The sequence below is a fragment of the Apteryx rowi genome, unplaced genomic scaffold (assembly GCF_003343035.1).
Source record: "Apteryx rowi isolate R43461 unplaced genomic scaffold, aptRow1 scaffold_349, whole genome shotgun sequence".
Classification (NCBI taxonomy): Eukaryota; Metazoa; Chordata; class Aves; order Apterygiformes; family Apterygidae; genus Apteryx; species Apteryx rowi.
This window is the reverse complement of record NW_020449963.1, coordinates 778984-799829: the sequence shown is the minus strand read 5'-3', so window position 1 is coordinate 799829 and position 20846 is coordinate 778984. Positions and strand designations below refer to the sequence as shown.

Genomic DNA, 20846 nt, shown 5'->3' with positions numbered 1-20846 from the left:
TTCTGTAACTGTCCAGCTAACCAGAAAGATTTCATGTGGTTTCATAATTGACTGGTATGAGATGTGACCTTTTGATAGCACAGTAGCAGTCAATTTGTTACTGCTCTTAGAGGTGTGTTTGCCCATGTAATGCTGGTTCTCCTTGTGTTTGTATGCTCCCAGGTAAAGAAAGCATGAGAGAGCTCAGAGGTGAAGGAGATGTGAGCAGACAGCTTAGCAGAAGAAATTGGCATGTTCCTCCCACTGCCCGAAACATAGTCTGATATCTCATACTGACTCCTTGGCCCACATGTGGAAGAGTGGCCTTTTTAGTGCTTTATGTAAAACAGTTTCTTCCTGGCTAAGCTTCCAGTGGTTTGTAGTTGCAATTCTCGAACTGTGTAAATTGTTTGATGTTTAACAGAAACTCACTCTGACTTGCTTCAAAATTTCACAAAGAAACTGTTGCCCCAATCTACGTAGGTGGTTGTGTAGTGTGGTTGTAGCATGAGATGGAAAAGCGCTACGCTATTGTAAGCAGTGTTGAGGGTAACATCCGAAAAGCCACCTCCTCCCTCAGTGAATCCAAGCCTGAATTTAGAAAGATCCTTAGACATACTTTTAAGCTCTATTTGACTTAGAAGGGCAGCTTTGAACAGCAAAGCAAAGCAAACATTTTGCTTTTTTCAGAAAGCCATTTTTTTCTAGATGTTTACAATGAAATCCTTTGTGCTACTTTAGTAAAAATTATCAAGTCTCATAGGAAAAGAAACATATTTTGGATTAAAAATATAAAAATAATGCAATTCCTCTTTTTAGGAGACTGTGAAAAATTATACTTTTTAGTTATTAGTGTTCCTATAACTTAGTAAATAATTCTTACTAATTCTTAGTATCTTGGAAATACCCCCCATGCTCACCAGGTCTGGCTTGTATAAGTTCTACAACAAAACCTACCTTGAGTTTGCCCTGTAGAGGTGTTGGAGTTTTCTTTCCAGAGACAGGGTCACTATTGACCTAAAACTCTTTTATAAGTTGCTGCAATGGTTATAATTTATGTTTAAAATGTGTGCCTCACTTCTGGCTTGAATTTTTCTATTTGATGGATTTTTCTTAAAGCCTTGTTTCTTAAAATAAAGAACATTTTACTACACTACTGGACATCTTGCCCTGTGTATATACAGACAGTGCGAAGCCACCTCAGAACCTCTTCAATAAACTACATATCTCAGGCCTTTGAGTTTCCAATTTCCAATGGTTTTCCAAACTTTTCTGTATTGTTGTAGCAAGTCTATCCATCCCCAGTTTTTCATCATTCTTTTTCAAATAAGTACATAGGAACAAGTTACAGTATCCCAAGAATATTCCCTTGGTATATGCATATCACCTTACCACTGTTACTCAATATAACCTTATTTATACATCCAAGGATTTTATTAGCCATCTTGATCACAGCATAATCCTAGGAGCTCATATTTAGTTGGCTATCTTCTGCTGTGATCCTTTGCATAGTCCTTGGTTTTCACAGTGCAGTTCTCCAGACGGCAAGCGTGGCCTACATTTCTTGGCTTAAATCCAAAAAAACACTTAAACCCATGATACATTGTAAGCTGGGGATGCTGTTCATCTTGATTCTCCAGCACAGGGACCTGAGTCTACTGTCCAGGAATTCTCAGGGTCCAGGTCTGTTGATGTGACCTGCGAGGCTACCAGGCATCAGGAAATCCTGTGCAAATTGCTGAGTGGAGGAGGTACAGATTATCTGCTCGGTATATATGCAAGAAGCTTGAAATGCCTAAAGTACGCTGCGTGTATTGCAAGCTGTCATAAGTTATGTGCTCTAGGGTTCGTTTATGTATGTTAGTTCAGGTGTGTCTAGTGCAGCTAGACATGTCAGACTCAGTGCACACATGCACATGCTGCTGTCCAAGAGAGCTGGACAGAACTGTGGAAGACCTAGTAAATCTCCTTTGGCGGGTTCTATTTGCATGATTATACAAGGGCCAAAGTGCTTTGCTGGACTGAGGCATCTATTTGTAGGTATCTGATTTTGCTTTTGGCTACATGGCTTATATGGCTTGTATGGTTTGTATGCAATTTACCTCAGTTTTGCTGCAAAAGATTTAAATTTTAGCTGTGAACTGGTAAATAACTGTGTCAGTGGAATAATTGAATTATGCACATATTTCCTATCCTAAGTATTCTTTCTTTTTTTCTCTTTTTTTTTTTTAATTATTTGAAGTTTGTAATTCAGAAAATACCCTTGAATCAGTTAAGCATATGCTTAACTTTAGCCTTGTGCCTATAATTAAGCATGTGTTTTTGAGGTATTGTCCTGAATCTAGGATTTACTTTTTAGTGGACTTATCTGTGTGGATGGAAAGACATATTCTAAGAGGAGAAAGAAGTGATAAGCAGCCAAGAGAGCTAGATCCAAAAACCCCTTAGCTAATTTACATGAGAAAGATAATAGGCTCCCTGTATTGTTATACGAAGAGATGGTAGAGACCCATACATTTATCAAGTGTAGCATTCCTCATCCCCAAAACTTTGTGAAGTTTTATTCTCCCATTGTTTGTCACAAAATCCCCTAAAGATATGTCTTTCTTTGTCCCAGAAAATTTCTTTGAGGCTTGAACTGAGCTTAAGCATATTTAAAAATACAATTTTCCTCTCCTCACTTGAAAAATGCCCATCCTGTGGGTTCATGACACGGCAAAGAAAAAGCAACATGTATTCCTGCATGGGGAACACCAAAGAGTTGCTATATAGAAAACTAATCATCAGGGACATTCCTGCACTCCATCTTTCCAAACAGAGCACATGGATTAAGTGATCCATTTTTACTTTTCCAGGGTCTTGGAATAGGGATACTGTCCCTTAGTTCTAGGAGGGAGAAAAAACAAACTGCTTGAACTTCTCCGCTGATTTCTCTCTACCCTCAAACCATCTTCTTCTCTGGGGTAATAGTCTTCTGCTGTTCATTAACCCAGTTAATCCTCTAGCATAAGATGTAGTAATTTATGCTGGATGTTTGGGTTTCACATGGTACTAATAATATCTAATGAACTGTGGCTACAGAAACATCTGTTCTGTACAATGGCAATTTTTTTTCTTTTTTTTAATCCTGGAAATTAAGTGTACAAAAAATTAGTTAGGAGCTCTTTAGGTTGCAGAGATTAGAACTCAAAACTTCAGTACTGAAAAATGCCAGATTTACTGTTACCCATGCAAAGTTAATATAGCTCCCATTTGTTTATGCATTATTTTATATTGATAAGTGTTATTACTTGATGATTTTTCACAGAATACTTGTCTAATAAGAAAGGAGCTGAAAGAAGGTTGTATGGGACATCTGTAAGCCTGGGATATCCTAACTTGAGCTAGAGGCTAAATAACACTCTTTAATTTAGTTTTGTATATAACTAACTTTATATGATGCAAAAAATCTACAAAAATGAAGCAATAAGGGAGAAGAGTCTAAGAATTAATTTGCAAGTAAGAAACTGCAAAAGTTGGAACTACAATAATAATAATGAAGTTTCTGCTTCAGAATAATGTGAGTGATAAATGGGATTTGCTAAAAACCAAACAGTAATATATTGTTTGTGCTTAACAAGGAAAGGAGGAACAGAAAAGTACTACTTAATTATAATGTTGCTGAGTTAATAATGCAATAGAAATCTTAGCTCTTTTTAATTTTTGAGTGCTTAATTTCGTAGTCTTAATGTTGCATTAATGCTGTTTCCCAGTTTAATTTCCGTATATTTATTTGGTTTAGCAATTCAGAAGCAAAATGAGAGAAACACATTGTGAAACGCACTGTAATGATATCATAGTGCTACTAAAATGCCTTACATTTTCCATAAAGCTGCTGATTGCATTTAGAGTCACCTCAGCAGTGTTAAATCATTTCAACAGTTTACTCTTAGCTCTAGTGTCATTAAAGTTCTCTAAGTTTAGGAAATGTGTTAGAAAAACTGGAACAAAAATCTCATGTTTCTGTATGAAAATGTCACCTTATAACATGCATAGCTTTAAAAATAAAAAACCGATTTACTTCAGGCATGAACCCTTTATCCTTCCCCTATGGGACTGTAAAGAAGCTATATAAAATCATGTGATCATACAGTTACAGACTGGGCTGACTCAGCAAAGTGTTTAACTATGTGTTTAAATTCTATTGAAATCAATAGAATTTAACATGTGCTTAAATATTATGTTGAAAAGGGATGGATTTACACAAGTGCTTAAGAGTTAAGCATGTCGCTCTTCTGAAGTAGGCCCATTATACATTGGAGTGAGTGGGAAGAATTCAGATTGTAAAAGCCCTACCTTTGGGGTGACTGACTTAATAAGTAAAATATTTTAACACAATTTTTATGTATAATCTAAAATATAAAACACAATGCAGTAGTCATTACAGTCTGTGAGTTAGCTAACATAGCATATATTATATGTCTGTCATTTTAAAATACGTATGCCAAAATTAAGAATGCTTAAAGCTAAGTATCTGGATGTACATTTCTGCCCTTGAAAATAGTTTGCTTTTTTTCAGTCACTGAGCTATCTGAGGTCAGATCCGTGAATGCTCACTATCTTAAAAAAGATGCAGCTACATTTATAAGAATATAAAAATGCATATGGATACCTAATACCAGGATCCCACACCAAAATTTTCTGTGTTATGGCCTCTTTTTACTTATTCCTGCAATGTTTCCCTGTAATACGAGACTGATTATTTTGAGGCACTGAATCACTAAACAGAGTCACATTCTGGTTGCCTCAAAGGCGTAAGGAATTCCACTTCTTTAAAATTTATTTCTATGTTAGAGACGCTTTCTATTTCTACTGGTGGTCCCCCTTGTACTTTTGTCAAACCTCTCCCCTGGTGCTATACATTTCCCACAAAAGATAGGATATATTTGTTTTCAAAAGATAAAAGAACATTTACTTTCTCACTCCTTTCAACGTAAGTTATTCTCTTCCTGACATGGTTACAGCTCCGGCATCAGGTCCCAGTGGTCTAAGCAGGTCTCCCAGAGGCAGTGCCAGGATCCTTGTGAATGAGATATAGAAGCAGTCCTTTGGGGAACAAACTGTAATGGTTCATACACCAAACCAACTTGATTACTGACTAGTCTGAACCTAAGCTAACTCTATGGCACTTGCCATGAGAATATTATGAGTATTACTTTAAAAGTTCACGATATCAAAAATTGTCAGCTGTAAATATTACCGTGATACATGTGATACTAGTCCTGCGCTGTAAGGCCCTACCTGCCTCTGTGCTGCCCCTGCCTTTGGCCTTGCCCCAGCCGGAGCTGGGTTTATACTGTCTGCAGAGCTTTAGTTCTTCCACAGCAGAAGTGCCTCTTTCCCCTTTACCTTTTGTATGGCAGGGTTCTTCCTCTTTACAAAGCGGCAGAGGAAAGCAGAGTCACCGTGTATATGTGGTAAATTGGTGAGGGTGGGAGGGGGATAAAAGGCAGGGAGAGGGGGTGTTGAATTGGGGATCCTATTGGGAAAATCCCATTGTCAGCTGCTGCAGTCTCCATCTGTCCAAAGGGACAGACTGTAACTCTCAGCAGGATTAGATGATGTGGCATGTGGAGGAAGAATCAATTTAGGAAGAAGGAAGGAGATTTGAGCCACAGACCTCCAAAATGCCATAGATTATCCAGAGGTCATAGGAATATGACAGAACTTTGGTATTGTGAATCTTTTGTTGGGTATCAGAGTTGTGAGAAATTAAAAAAAAAAGCCCTTCACCACAATCTCTCACATTAGAACAGCAGACAGTTCATTTCTTGGCCAAAAGGCAGAAGTGAGCCTCAAATATTGTCCGGTATTCTTGCATCTTCAAGAATAAGAAATGCTTGAGATAATCCAGAGATTTGCTGGATCTTCTAGAAACCCCTGAGACAACCTCTGCATTGGCTTCTTTATTTTAGTGAGTAATTGCTTCCCTGTTGTCATTGCCACTACCCTACAGTAGGAACCTGGAGAGGTACTCAACACTTTGGAAGGTGCCTGGCCACCATGCAGTATTCATATAGTTAGGAAGCGAGAGGCTTTGGTCGCCTGTGCGGCAAACACTGTATAGCACAGCAGGGCCAGAGAAGTAAAGTATCATTTCTAACAGTGAAATGAATCTTGCCATATCTAGGTGTAGGTCTATTAATCAGCAAGCAGAATATGCAACTTTTGAAATAGCGTTATGAAAAATTAACTTGCTATAGCATGCATGAAGCCTTGCCAAGAGCCAGAGGAGTGCGGTGCTTTAGTCTGACATGCAGGCAAATGCTACGATTCTGAAAGCACATCACCTCATAAAACTGAGAGAGACGCAGTGCAAATTGCCTGCTGCTTCTAAATATAAGTGTGAGCTGCTCAGCCCCGTCCAAATTTTAATAAGTCAACAGAACAGTGGATAGTATGTAAGCATGTCTCGTTTGCTGTGCCACAACTGGTAACTTACTATAAGAATTGTATCAAGCACACTAAAAATGGAAATGCTGCTCATAAATGAAAGTATGAAGCCAGGTCCCCATTAACATTTCCCTCCACCTTCAGCTTCCCCTGGCAGCCCCCCCAGCAGTTTCAGAAATCGCCTCTTCTGAGCCGACTGCAGGTCCTGTATTGAAAAGGCAGCAGCAAGACTCTACTGCTAAAGCCAACTGCAGCGTAGCCAGAGAAACGGGCAACAAAAATAGCACACCAGGATTGCTGTGCGTGGGTGAGGCAGAAACCACATTATGAGCAAAAGCTTCCAGTATTATTTTAGAACCAATACAGAGGCCTTCGCGTTATGCTCGCTTTTCACAAAAATCCTCCCCGGGGGAGGGGAGGGCTGGGGGCCGGAGAGCCGAGCGTGGTGAAACGCCGTGAGTGTGGCTGTCCCTCGCCTTCAGCGGCGCCCTCGCAGCCTCCCTCGGTGGCGTGGCCGTGGCCGGGCGCTCGGCCCACCTCACGCGTGCCCGCGCCGGAGCCGGGCTGGCGGAGCGGGCAAGGGTTAACTGCGCTCGAGGGCGAGCGGTGGAGGATCGCAGTCTGAAAGACAGAGACTGGACAGCTGTGTTTGCTGTGGTATTTTTAAATGCATTAATGCAGGCTCCAATCGCCCGGCCATGCTTGACCTATTTTTGGCTCAGGCCAGCCATTGTTCTATTTCTGCCGCCTCTGGGCCACAGTGGTGTTGATTCATATGCAAATGCGGTGTCAGGAGCCGCGGCCAGCGCCGCCGAGCCCCCAGCCAGCCGGCAGCGCCGCGGGGACCGCAACGCTCGCAGGGCCGGGGGCAGCGCGGCTGAACCCTAAGGGGCTCCTCGTCCCTGGAAACGGTGCTCATTTGGTTTCGTTTTTTTTAAGAGGCTCTATGTCCCCCCTCCCCTCCCCCCCCCCAAGAAAGCCTGAAGCACAAAGATATTTCTTCATTTCTTCTTCCACCTGCTGTTGGCTTCCAGAACACAACTGTTCAAACTCAGGGGTGCAGAGTCCACTGGGTACTTCCTCTTCTTTTGCGGCAGACTGGGGCTGTGTAAAGTGGATTTTGCTTTTTTCTCTTTCCTAATAGCTATTTGTGCAGATGCTTAAACATTGCTAATTACTGAAGTGTTTTATCTTACAAGCCTCGCTGGAGGAGGTAGGACTACAGAGGGTCGCGCCTGACGCCCCTGTACAAGTGCAGTGATGAATCTCTCATGTAGCTGAAGTACAGCCGGTTGGAATATGCTGCAGACAATTTACGAGAGTGAATCGTGTTTTTCCTCAGATGGGGTTTCTGGACGGGAGCAGCTCTTGGCTCAGCAAAGAATGCACAGTATGATCAGCTCAGGTAAGAGCTCAGCACCGCACACTTCTCTGCCTCTGTGGTGACTTTCTCAGAAAATGCAACCCACCATAACTGAAAAAAAAAACACACAAAAAACAAGCCCCTCCTTTAAAGAACTGAGTTGATTTTTGTGGGCTTTTTTATAAGTTGTTGTTAAGTAATTCTCTCTACAATGTTATTTGAGATATCAGCTGCTGCTTTTGTTGGGGGGGGTCTGTCTTCTTTAGTCTGCTGCTCTCTAGCAAGAGCAAAAAGCTATCAACTGAAATATAGTTTATGATTCCTTTCTTGTTTTATTTGTTTTGTTCTGTGATTGCAAAATGGGGCTTGTGGTACAGAGAGAGCCTTCATCAGACCAGACCTTTTCAGTAGGCTGCAGTTAGAGCCCACCATAGGCAGCTCTGTTCGTATGTAATTTTGTAAACAGGACTTGGTCTTTTTGTGAGTTTCCTTTTCTCAAGTTTACATACAAAGGGATTTTTTATATTAATCCTTTCCCGTTTTCATAATGGTGTTGCTTTAAAAAATGTTAAAGCAAGTCTGTGTCTTTAATATGCATGGCTTATTTCCTTACTTTAAAAATATTTGGGAACTTGGCAGTGGTACTCAGATGTAATGACTCACTGAAATGTAAATTGGATGTATTTTTAATGAAGGTATTTCAAAGCTGCTCTGATAAAACGTTGGACGTTTCTTGAAGCTTTCTTATATTTTCTAGTTTCTTTGTTAGCTGTGTTTGAGACCTGCACAGGAGGTACTGAGGATGAATAAAGCCAGAACTGTAGCCATTCAATTAAAATGTCAATTTAGACAGACTAAAAAAGTCTAAATTTCAGATTACATTTGCCCTTTCTCTCTTAAACTCTGGGAACTCCAGTTCTGGTTTTATTGGGCTGAACCTCTATCTTCGAGGCACAATGTTAGCTGCTTTATATATTTTGCAGTCCTGGGGTTCTGACTTTGTTTTTCATATAGTTGGCTTTAAAGAGGACCTGTACATAGATTAGAGTGTGAATAGTGTACTTTAGTCTTAGTTTGCCCCCCCCCTTTTTTTTACAAAAGTTGGCAGTGCTTCCCACTTGTTAAGCATGGTTATGTTTGTAGACCACAGATCTCTCAGAGTATTGCCTCTTTTGGTACACCTGTTGAGCCCATGTTTGTTTGGTTGGTCGTCTGGTTGTTTTTTTTTTTTAAAAAGGTCTGTTTCTTTTCCTGCTGTATAAAACTTATGCTGTCCTTATGTTTGGTTTTTTTTTTTACAAACAACTGTAGCGTAGAACTGTGGTTTCAGATATTAAAATAAATTGTTGTGAGAGATTATGTCAAATGGCAATACCTTTCCTATCAGGAAAGACTTAGATGTGTCTTAACCTTATGATTAGTGTTTTCCAGTATAGAAAGCCAAGGTTACCTCGTGATAATTATAGACTGAAGGAAGGAATGAGAAATTGAAAAACTATTACATGTAGTTTCAAATAATGAGAATCCCTGAGGGAAAGAAGACTTCCAACTGGTAATGTTTAGGATTGGCAGTTTTCCTCCTCTGTTAAGAAGATGCTGGGTTGTTTTGTTTCTTTTCATTTGAGGTTTGGGGTGGTTTTTTTGGTCCTCTCAAATAATTTACCATTTCTTTATCTTTTTAGAAGAGATTTTGATCACCAATTACAGTTCCCTTTTCAAGGACAGAAATCGAGTGAAGGACTTGTTTACAAATGTGAACAACTAAGCTGTAGCTAAGATAATGGATAAAAGCAGAAGGTTCTCTGAAAGTTTCTTTATAGTTCTGCAGAACCATCTACAGTGTTGACCTATTGCTCAAGAATTACTGCTTTTCTTTGTTTTTCCTGGACAGGTCAGTAGGTGTCCAGTGCTTTTGTATTGGACAGAGAGTTAACACTGACTGCTTTACCCTCCTCCCCTATTTTTTTAATAATACCTCAAATTGGATTTAGCTCTACATAAGTGAAAATCTGTTTTGTTAGCTCATGATGCTACCTTGTAACCACCAACTAATATTGCTTGAGTAATAGCAATTTTCTCAGTTGAAAGACAAGAAAAGGAGGAAATTTTCTGTAAGTTTATAGCACTGCTTTTCTTCACTGGAGACAAGGATGTCATGTAACATTTGATTTTTATCTGATATTACATTAGGCCCATATAACATTCTGTAGTACAAAGTAGAACAGAGTTGTTTTTTTTTTTTCAATTGAGAGTCAAGATTGTTATCCAGGTAAGAGAAGTTTAAATATATATGTTCTGTAGAATGTAAAATATCCTTCAGTGTTTCTGTTGGCCTTTGTAATACACAACTAGACAGCAAGTAATTGACACTGTACTTAGTCTGCAGTTTAATTCATGTCACATGAAACCACAGAGTCTGGTGCTGCTGTCAGTTACCTTCAGCTCTCTTGAGTTCAGGGTCTTGCAGGACCAGGCCTGATTATTTTGTCTGTGTTGCCTCCTTCTATGCTGCATATAAGGGAAAAAGGAATTTCCCAGGGTATAATGATGTGCTCTAGTGTTAGGAGTAGCTAAAATCAGTCATTTGCTAATTGCAATGGCCTTACTTTAAAGTTACCTTCATTTACATACATATAACTTTTGCTCAGATTAAAAAGTTGCACATATTTAAGAAGAGAACAGGTCCATGAACATCTACAGCTTGCAGCCTTGATATTTCTTATGTCCTGAAATAAGCACAACAGAAGCACTCACTTAATGGATTTTTAAGTTTGCTAGTTTCAAGATGCAATGGGCATATATTCTTCAACTCTAATTTTAAGTGCGCTGGAGTCAGCCCCAAAGAAGATAGAATCAGTGTCCAGTGGATATATATTTGCAAAACAAACTGTCTAAGGAATTTCTGACAATAGCAGGCACAGGAAATACTCCTGTCATGTGAAGCAGTTCTTCTGCTATTCCCTCAATTACTGCTTTGCTTGTCTGTCTCCATCCCTGCTTGTAAATCATAGTATGAATGAGATGATCTGGATAGGTACCAATCAAAAGTCTAATTATGAATGGAGCAATCTAGATCGGCACCGACTCAAGAAGCTGTATAATTTACAGACACCTACACCTTACTGCAGAGAGCAGTCTCAGCTATCTTGAGAAGGCTGAACTAGATTCTCCCATATGGTACTATTGCTCTAAAATGCAGCAGCAAGTACTATGCATCTTTATTTTAGAAAATGATGCTGATACATTCTTATTTGGTATCATACTTGTTTTACTTTCAAGATTAAAAAAAAAAATTAGTGTCTAAAGCCTCTTATTTGGAAGATGGTACTGTTTAGCTGTGCTGTTGCTTTAATTTTACCCAAAGACTCTCTGTGCAATGCCACAATGGACCCTAGCTTTCAGTTGTCCCCTTACTTTACCACAATATAAATAACAAACTATAACCTCTTTAATAAAAGCATTTGGTCCAGCATAGTCCATGGCAAGAACACGTGTCAAAATATAGCAAATAACCGGTGCAGGACTATACTCATCAAATACACTTCAGTTGTATGAAGGGGAGGAAACAGCCTACCCAGCCATGGAGTCTACAGATGTGTGACTTCAAGAAGTAAAGCCAAGATTATTAACCTCTGGTGATTAAATACACTGTGCTGTTTTGCCAAAGGGTAAGGTTGCTGTGTTTGCTTCATTTGCCATATTTTGACATATACCCTTCCATTGGCCTTCCTAAATTCCACCTGAACTTTTATTGGATAAGGCATCCTCTACTTCTAGCCCAAAGCTGTTGTGTTGAAAAATCAGGAGTTCAAGGAGATCTTGTGTTTAAAGCCTTAGTTTGTCACTGATTTGACAGGTGACCTGAGCAAGTTATGTAATCCTGCTTATATCACTTTGCCCCTCTCTAAAATAAGGAAAGTAACACTGGTCAGGCTCATAAATCTGTAGGGCAGAAGTAGTCTAAAGAGAATATAATGATTCAGAATGATTAATTTGATTGATTCAGTCTACCTACAGGCTGCAAAATACTTGCAATTTCACAAATGTGGTAAGTGAATGTAGTCTCAGTATTTTCTGCATTGATCAAGAAATTCAAGCTGTGTCACTTGGATATAAATGGCAGAATCAGTGCTACATGCACCTTGTTGTATGTGGGGCCACAGGTCCTGTTAGCTGTCTTCCTTCAGTAAACCCTAATCTGGTAAAATTTATCTCATATGTTGTATCTATTGTATGTCTGGATGACCATGCATACACATTTGTGTAAGTGCATTTATGTTGCCTTCAGGGCAAGTTCTTGCGCCCATAACTTTGATATTTGTTCTCCTTTTTTTTTTTCTTTCTTTTTCCTGGCTGTACAAAGCCTTCACCTGCTCAACTGTTCCTGTGGAGAGATTGCATAAAGCAAAGTTATTTAAAGTTTCTGATATTTATGAAAAACTTGAATTATTTCCTTATTTGAATTGTCTAATGTACAGCTTTATACAGATACAAAGAATGATCTATGTATTATCTCAGACAGTAGCTCTTCAGAGGGTTTACTAGTACCAGAACTAAACAGTAGCTCTCCTCTCTTTGGTGTGTTGAGCTAAATCACTTTCTTGGAAAAGAGTTTTTTACTTTAGCTGTTTATTGTTTTAGCTGTTCACCTTTATTATACATATTGGTTTGCACTGCACTCAGAGGCATGTGGTTTCAACCAGAGTCTTTCTTCATGTAAACCTGTGTACAGAATCCATTTATTTCATTAAGATTTGTGCTGGATATGAGGAATAACTGTTCCTATTGCCAGAACTTTAATCAGACTTCTGTTTCTACATCGACTGCATGGCCCCTTTCTTTAGCACAGTCTTTGCAGAGATAAAAGCTGTGAGAAATCAGAACATTCAGCCAGATAGTCTGCAAACATTCATCTCTCCTTGTGTATGTGTGTGTATATATGTGCCATATACATATGAATTTCAGGTTTTGGTGGGTAGATAGTGGGAAAGGTTTCAGGTGTCATTTCATTTTAACTTTTTTCAACAACTATTGTTTTATTTTTATACAATGGGTATGATGCAAAACATTCTAGGGAGAGTAACGGACAGATATTATTCTGAAAAACATGAACATCTGAAATGCCCTGTTCCGTGGATCTCTTTAACAGGCTGACTCCTCTGGGTCAGTTATTCTTAGCCTAGTTATTTTCATCTTATGGCATTACAGGTCTAAGATTAGCCTGTTAGGCGTTATCATGCCATCTGAGTTACCTCCTAATATAACTGTACACCGGAATGATTATTTATAGACAGAGCATTCTGTCATTTTTGTGTTATTTCTGATAGTTTAAATAAAGAAGAGCAACATTCAAGAAAAACCACAGATTCCTTCCTGCTGCCAAAACAACACGATAACTGCCTGCTAAGGGGCAATGATATTGTTTAAAATGTGTGCTTGCTGCAGATGCAACATCCTCTTTATCTCCTCCACTTCTACTGAAAAGAGGTACCTCAGGGTAACACTCACTTCTCTGGAGGAGGGAGTGGGATGCCAAAGTGATGTCTTGCACCAGGGAGAACAGGGGATTCAGGCTGCTGAGGAGAACAAGGATATCCACGGTCTATTTTTAGGGACTGGCACTGTCAAGCTCCATGTTCAGTGCAAACATGTCACATATGCATACAGCTCCTCAACATGGACCCTTCTAGCTTCATTACGTAAATGTAGTGTCTTCTATTAATTATACTCCCAAATGCATTGCACAGACATTACGGGAGGGTTCAGCAAATGGACACATTTTTAGCAAACCGTTCTTTATGCCGCTTTATGCTGCAAACATTCCTGCTTATGAGGAAAACTCGATTCCTAAAGCAGACCTGTCACTCAAAATGCAGTAAGGCATATTCTGCCCTAAGGAAGTTCACTGGCATCTTTGTGGTTGTATAGGTGTAACTAGGAGCAAGATTTTAGTGGCTGTTTGATGAAGAGCAACAAAAATAATAAAGTAGGAGATTTTCAGCTGCATGTTGCTGCAGCCTCTGAATGTAATTGTTGCTCAGGAAGCTGGCAATTTATAAAACAGTGAAATACCGGTGGATTATAATAATCTAATGAACTCTGTCTTTTCTTTTTTTCCTTCCTCCACTAAATAAATGGCTTGTTTCTACCTCTGTGCATATTCTGGATATAATCAAGGGGCAGTTAATTTGTTCTACTTCAAAATGTTACTCATGTTAAAAGGCTTGCAAAGGCAGTAGAAGCCTTTATACAGTTGAATAAATATGTGCTACTGTTAAATTCTCCCATTATATGATATGCAGCTTTTTTCTTTATGTGAGGTTTGCAGTCTAACATTACTGTAAAGGTACTTTGGCATTTATTATAATCTGAGCATAGCTAACACATCTGTTTTATTTGTTTTGTGTCTCCTGGTTTGAAACTCCTTCCTGCTTCTGGAGTGTATAAACATGACAAGAGCTCCAAGAATTCAAGCCCTTTGTTGATGCCCATGCTTGAAATGCAGGACAGCTTATTCTAATGATAACACATTCCTTCAGGTAATAAAACTGAGTATCATCAAAGGAGACAAGAAAAAGAACACATGAATCCTTTTAAAATGCCAATTTTATAAATCATGTTTTTACAATCAAAGATGATTGTTCTCTCTCATGATCCATGTGGCTGAAGTATGCAGACCACAGGGAGGAATAACAGCTATTCAATTTCTGTGCAGTCTGGAATGGAATGAGGAGAAAGCTTAATGTTAATTTAATAATTTCCCCCAATTGTTCTGTTCTTAATCCAAGTTTCCTTTTCTTTCTCGGTGCCCAAGGCCAGCACCTTGTTGGTGTCCAGCAGTAACAATATGAGAGGCAGCAGGGAACACAGACTGTTAGTTTCAAATCTTACATAAAAACTCCTTTTGGTCTTTGCTACTCCTGTGTAACTGCTGTAAATATGTTAGTGATGGCCTTTTATTTAGCTGTTCACAACACCCTTTCCTGAAGGAAAAAAAATTCTTAGTTCTCTTTATCTACTTGTTTGATCCCTAGATCAACACTTTTATTGAAAAACATGCTTTATTTACCCAGGCTTATCCTTTTTTTTTTTTTTTTTTTCTCCTATGGGTACAAAGGAAGTGAAACTTCTGGACTGGTCTTGTTTTTGGCATTATGATTTGAGATGTAGAAATGCACATATGGCATTATCACCAAGAAACCTGAAATAAAATCCCCAAACTTTGTGGGATTTTATGCTGAGATGAATAGTGACAGAATTCATACTTTGAGGTGCATAAAGAGGTGTAAGAAATAGCATAAAAACAAATTGTCAGTATGAGTTTTATCTGAGCAAATCTACTTTTATAGCTAGATCTATCTTGTTTAAGGACTAGATATAGAAATGATTTAGATGCCTCAAAATTCTGACCCTAAAAATCCTTGCTCAGCAGCTGATGAAATCTAGTGAGACCTAAATTCAGGAAAACACTTTACCTTGGAAGTCAAGTAGATGCTCACCAGCCTGTGGTATGTGTACGCTCAAAACTGCTCCAGACTAAGAAGGCAGATCTACTCCTTTCCATGCACATATCAGAAAATGGGTGTCCTATCATTTGCTGTCACTGTTCTTCCTACAGGATCTATTTCAAAAAAAGAACAAAATTTTGTTCTTCTGTTTCTTTCAAGAATTGACAATGGGAGGAATCCCATAGGAAATAATAAGCCTCACCTGCATTTCTTCAAGTAGTATGAGGTGAGTTACTCACAGGATGGAAAGTGGCTTGAGGAAAATATTAGAGAATTTTATAAATGGAGTAGTAAAAGTGCAAAGATTAGCAATGCAAGCACTTCCTATCTTAAAATGCTGCTGTGAGGGAGGCTGGAGAAAGAACTGAAGATGCAAATGAATTATGTAGGAGGTGGAAACTAGAGGTGATTGAAGTACACATGCTAACTATCAGGGAAAGCAGATGAAAACTTTGGGTGAAAACAGTTATGAAAACAATTAACTTTAACTGAAATGAGAAACATTTCTGTCAAAAAAGAAACAGAAAACATAATGACAAACCTGTGGAGAAATCAGAATATTTTAGAATTAGCAAAAGTTGTTAAAAACAACTTAGGGCTGCTTTATTCTTGTAAGTGGTCACACAGTAAGCTAGTATTCAGGGATTCTCTCCCCCCCCCCATCATACAGACTATTTTTCTGTTTTTTGTATGAGAATGAGTAATTTGTTTGGGAGGGGGAGAGGTGTGGGACACTGAGTCTGTTTAAGCACACACTACAAATTGTGCTACATCTCGCCATCCCTCATCTCCCCAGCCATGCCTATAGCCCAGCGCTCCTGGAGAACCTGCAGAGCAATCTCTCCAGGGCTTTTACAATGAATTACCATTGCTGTGCCACCTGCACCATCCCTAGCTTGCCGTTTCTGCTTGGCCTAATAGGCAGTTTTCTAAGCTTTGTGCTTCTTTTCCGAGCTCGGTGCTTATTTTCTGTTTTTCTCCTCTCGTGCCAAAGCATACAGGGTGATAATGGGGCAGCTGGAATTTAAAGGGAAAGGAAGGAAATTACAAATGACAACAACAAAGAGCTATAGGCAAAGAAGTAAACAAGGAATGCTAATGTAGCTAAATTAAGTAATGGTGATGCTATGGATGAATAAGGATAGTGATACTGACATAGCTATTTTGTTCAAAAAATGAATGGTTAGAAATGGGTAATTCTTTCTAAATAAGAATTACCCTTAGGCTAAAATTCTCAAGTATAGTCTCAGACAGAATAAACCTCTCTCTTTTTGCTGATATGCATATACAATTACAGAAGATGTACATGCATACACTTCGCACCAAATCCTACCTCTTACCCCCTCACTGCCTGGGCACATTTTGAACTTAACAACCAAACTAAAATTTGTCAAAAGTCCGAGGACCTTAGAGTCTCCAAATTTAGTTTAGATGAGCTTAAATGAGTGTTCTCAGGCGTTCTAAGTGATTTTCCTTGTCCTGCAGAACTTATAGCACACAGAAGACACATCCCATAAATTTCCTATCTATCTGCCATTCTTCATCTGCAAATGTTCAAAGAACTGTAGCAGCACCCATTTATTCCTGAAGACTTCAGGAAGTCATTCTTAAGGACCCACTTTTGTTACTCCCTCTAGAGAATACTAATACTATGGTAGTGGCTAGGAGCTTCAGATGTAGTCCAAGATATGAAACAATTAGCTACCAAATAGACTTTAGTGTCATGCTATGGACTTCTGAAAGAAGAGTGAGAGACTTTAGAAATCCAGTCTTTATTACTTTTCTCATTTCTCTCTCTCTCCTTTTTTTTTTTTTCATTCCTACTGCATGTGAATACTATGTTTTTGAACATTTAGATGTAAGGTCTCAATATGTGGGAGAGAGGGAGATCTCTAGAGACAACAGCTAGCATTGCAGGGAAGGAAAATGAGCAGTCTTATCCTTTCTGTATTCCTGGCCATTGATTCCTCCGCTGAATAGTCGTGTCCCTTGTACTGGCACAGGTATTCATGTGTCCACTTGGAACTGATGGGGTGAACAACCAGCCCAGGTTAAAGCATAACCCCATGTTTACTGTGCAGCTTCAGGTGCTTATTCCAGCATGGGGAAGGAAGGAGTTGTCATCAGGGCCCGATGGGCCAGAGATGGGAGACGGAAGGCAGAATATTTTCCTTCAACGTGCTATGGCTTATACTGGTTTCGAATATGTAAAATATACTGCTGCCTGAGAAATCTTCAGTGCCTGGAACATACACCCCTCACTCTTGTCAACATTTAAAGGACAGAGCCTAAAATTTCACACCCAATTAACACCTTGTTAAAATCCAGTTAACTACATAGCACTTTTCCATTAAGTAGAGTTTATGCTAATACTGTCCCAATGAAGCTGCCAATCATTACCTTTTATTATCTATAGGATAAGCTTCATCTGTTAGTATGAAGGGGAAATGCCCTACAAAGTATACATTGTCTAGCTTTAAGTGGGCAATATAAAATGATATCTGTATTGGCCTCAACAGCCTGCAGCAAATGTGAATATAATGGCAGCACCCCCAAACCATATCAGCCCTGGTGAGGTGCCATGTATACAGTCTGCTCCAGGAAAGCCTGCATGGCTCCTGCATGCCACTTTTGCTCCATTTTTTTTTAATCACCTCTTTGTTGAGAAAATATTTTGCCAGACAGTCTCCCATGGTAATCCCTCCTATTCTCCTTTATTTTTGTAACTGAAGAATGCTCCCACATGCCCTTAGCCTTTCTAGATTATCTGGAAATCAATAGAATTCCAGTTATGGGAGCAAAATTTTTCTTCGTTTGGTGCTGCTCCCTATTTGCTACTTATGAAAGATACCGGTACCTAGGTAAACCAAAACCAAAAAATAAGTGATGCTGACATGCTAGCAAACAGGTCAAAAGGATCTTGTAATTGTTCCAGTTGTTGCTGTTCATTTCTTACTGAATGCAGTCTCAAGTTTAATGCATATAATTTGACAAATTGATGTATATTTGCTAAGTGCACTTTTTTTTTTTTTGGATCAGAGCTCTTCAAAAATGATTGTGCTCTTCACAGTAAGACACAAAGTAGAGGGTACAAGATCTGGAGGCAAAGGTTTTTTTTTCGTTGCTGGTCTATTGCTATGAAAGTCTTTACTACTGAACTGGTGACAGCCACAAATCATGAGTGGGACAACATGTAAAGCCAAAAACACTGATTATGAACATTTATGTAGGAAATAATGTGTTTTCTCTAGCTGTCAGAACTTGGCATTAGAACTAATTGTCCAAAATGTCAGTAGAAAAGAAAAAACTCTACTTTCTTACTAGATAACATTTTCAGATGTTTGAACTTTGTGATTATGAATGTAATTATAAGGTCTACCCAGAAGCCAGTAGCTACTTTTCACAAATGAGAAAGGCTGTATAGATCGTCAAACATTTCTTCTCTAAATCTAGCTTACCCTTACTTGCACTCCCCGGAAGGCCCATAGTTATGTCAATAATTCTCATTTATAATATGATCACATTATTTTCCTCTTCCAACATAGACAGACGAATGCTGAAGTGGATATAAATAATATGTGCTCCATTTTAGGACTGTAGCAAAAAAGCATGGTAGTTCAAATGAAAATCAGCCTCTTTCTTCTTATGGAAGGAAGTCTTTCTAAGCTCTTAATCATCTTAAATCCAATTAGCCTTTTCCTGTTTCTGACATGGTTCCCTTTGAGATAGGATAATCAGAATGGAATATTCCTGATGACAAAGCCGCGTTGATGAATATGAAAACATACTTTTATCTTACTTTCTGTACTTCCTGTTCTCCTGTTTGATTCCGGCTGTACATTGACCACATGTTGTCACTGAGCTGTCTGCAATGACAGCCATCTGTTTTTAAGGTTAAGTTAAGGTTAATAAAGCGTAAGGTATACCTCCACTCATTCCTCCCAATAGAAATTACCTTGCATGTCCCAAAAACGAATGATATCTTGTATTTGGTTTCCCCATTGCAAAGCTTTATGAGGACCTCTGGCATTCCTCAGAGCCTTCCATGAAATATCCTCAATAGATTTGTTTCATCTGTAGTTTTAACCCAATCAATCTTTTTTCCATTATTCCAGACATATATTAAACCAGTGATTCCTGTAGCCTCAGTGCACTATCAACCTTTTTCTAAGTTCAAAAGGAATATTTATTTCCCTTCTGCTTTTATCTTTAAAACTGTTTCTGATCCGTGATAGAATTCTTGTAACTTCACGCAAAGCTCGAAGAAGTTTACACAACACAAGCTGTTCTGAGACACCTTGTGAAGGACCTTTTGGAAGTCCAGATAAAGTCTGTGGAACACATCCTTAATTGGTACAAAAGGTCATAGTGGTACTGAATTCCAGGCCCTTTTTGGTCACCATTTTGTTAACCCTTTGAAAGAATTTCTTATGCTTTCATGTTGCAAAGTTTGCATGTAACTAAAATTCAAAGCTCATAACTGCAAAACTACAGAGTCAGTTTCCATCAAACTTGATTTGTTCTGTAAATGTCGATAAGATTAAAACAAGTCACATTTAAACAAAAATTGGCTCAGCTGTTGCTGTTAACAGAGGATATAGTTTCTCAAAGAACATATGGGGAAAGAATCTCTCTCTCCCTTTCTTTTTAAATTACATATATGATTCTTACTTGACTAAAATCATTTTTGCTAAATCTCTTATAAGATTAATCTGCAAGCTCAGACAAAACATGAGAAATTTTAAATTCAAAACAATTTGTTGTAAAGATGTCACCAGAAATGAAAGCAACTACAGTAGCTCATGCATTTCAACCTTGACTAGAGTGTTCACAATTGTAACGGTATAAATGGATCATATTTAAAATGAACAAAGTATGCTTCACATTCTTTTGCAATACTGTGTGTAGTTCTGATCCAAAGAGTTTAAAATGAAAAGAAATTATAAAGATTACAAATCTGATACAAGTACTGCAGGATAAAACATATCAAGAGGGATTAAGGGAGCTATATTTATAGTCTATAACAGAGAGAACTCGAGGGACATGGGCACAGGCTATAAATAACTTCAAGGTACCAATATAAATGAAGGAAGGGAATTATTTGTTCTCAAAAGATGGTAAAACATGGAATAATAGCCTGAAGCAAAGAAAATAAAAGTTTAGTTTAGATTTTAGAACTTTTTTCTAACAATAAGAGCTGTTGAGAGCAGAGACAAATAACTATGGTAGGAGGGTGAAACACTACCTAAAGCACCAACTACAGCTTTTCAGTTACTTATTAAAATGAGTCATAAATGGAGTCATGATGGAGTCCAATTAGATGCAGTTGTGTTATAAAATTCACAGGGCTAGACTGTGACACAAACATATTTTTTGATCATCTTACCTGTTATATTTTCTAATGCTTATGTTTCATGATATATATTCATTTACTGGGAAAATTACATATATAGAACTTTCCTTCCAAGATTATTGTGCAGTTTTGTCCAGATTAAGGGTAAAAAAATGACATTATTAGTCACTTATATTAGTCACTCAGTTTAAAACCCCATTTAGTAGCGGGT

At 38.5% G+C, this 20846-nt stretch overlaps 1 protein-coding gene across 3 annotated transcripts in view; it reads left to right on the top strand.

The window, feature by feature from the left end:
• Positions 1-20846, top strand: part of HDAC9 (histone deacetylase 9) — a 422164-nt gene that overhangs the window by 126775 nt on the left and 274543 nt on the right. For all 3 annotated transcript variants that reach the window (XM_026072683.1, XM_026072684.1, XM_026072685.1), the window contains exon 2: positions 7754-7816. In XM_026072683.1, coding sequence (XP_025928468.1) covers positions 7754-7816 — 63 coding nt within the window. The remainder of the gene's footprint in view (positions 1-7753; positions 7817-20846) is intronic.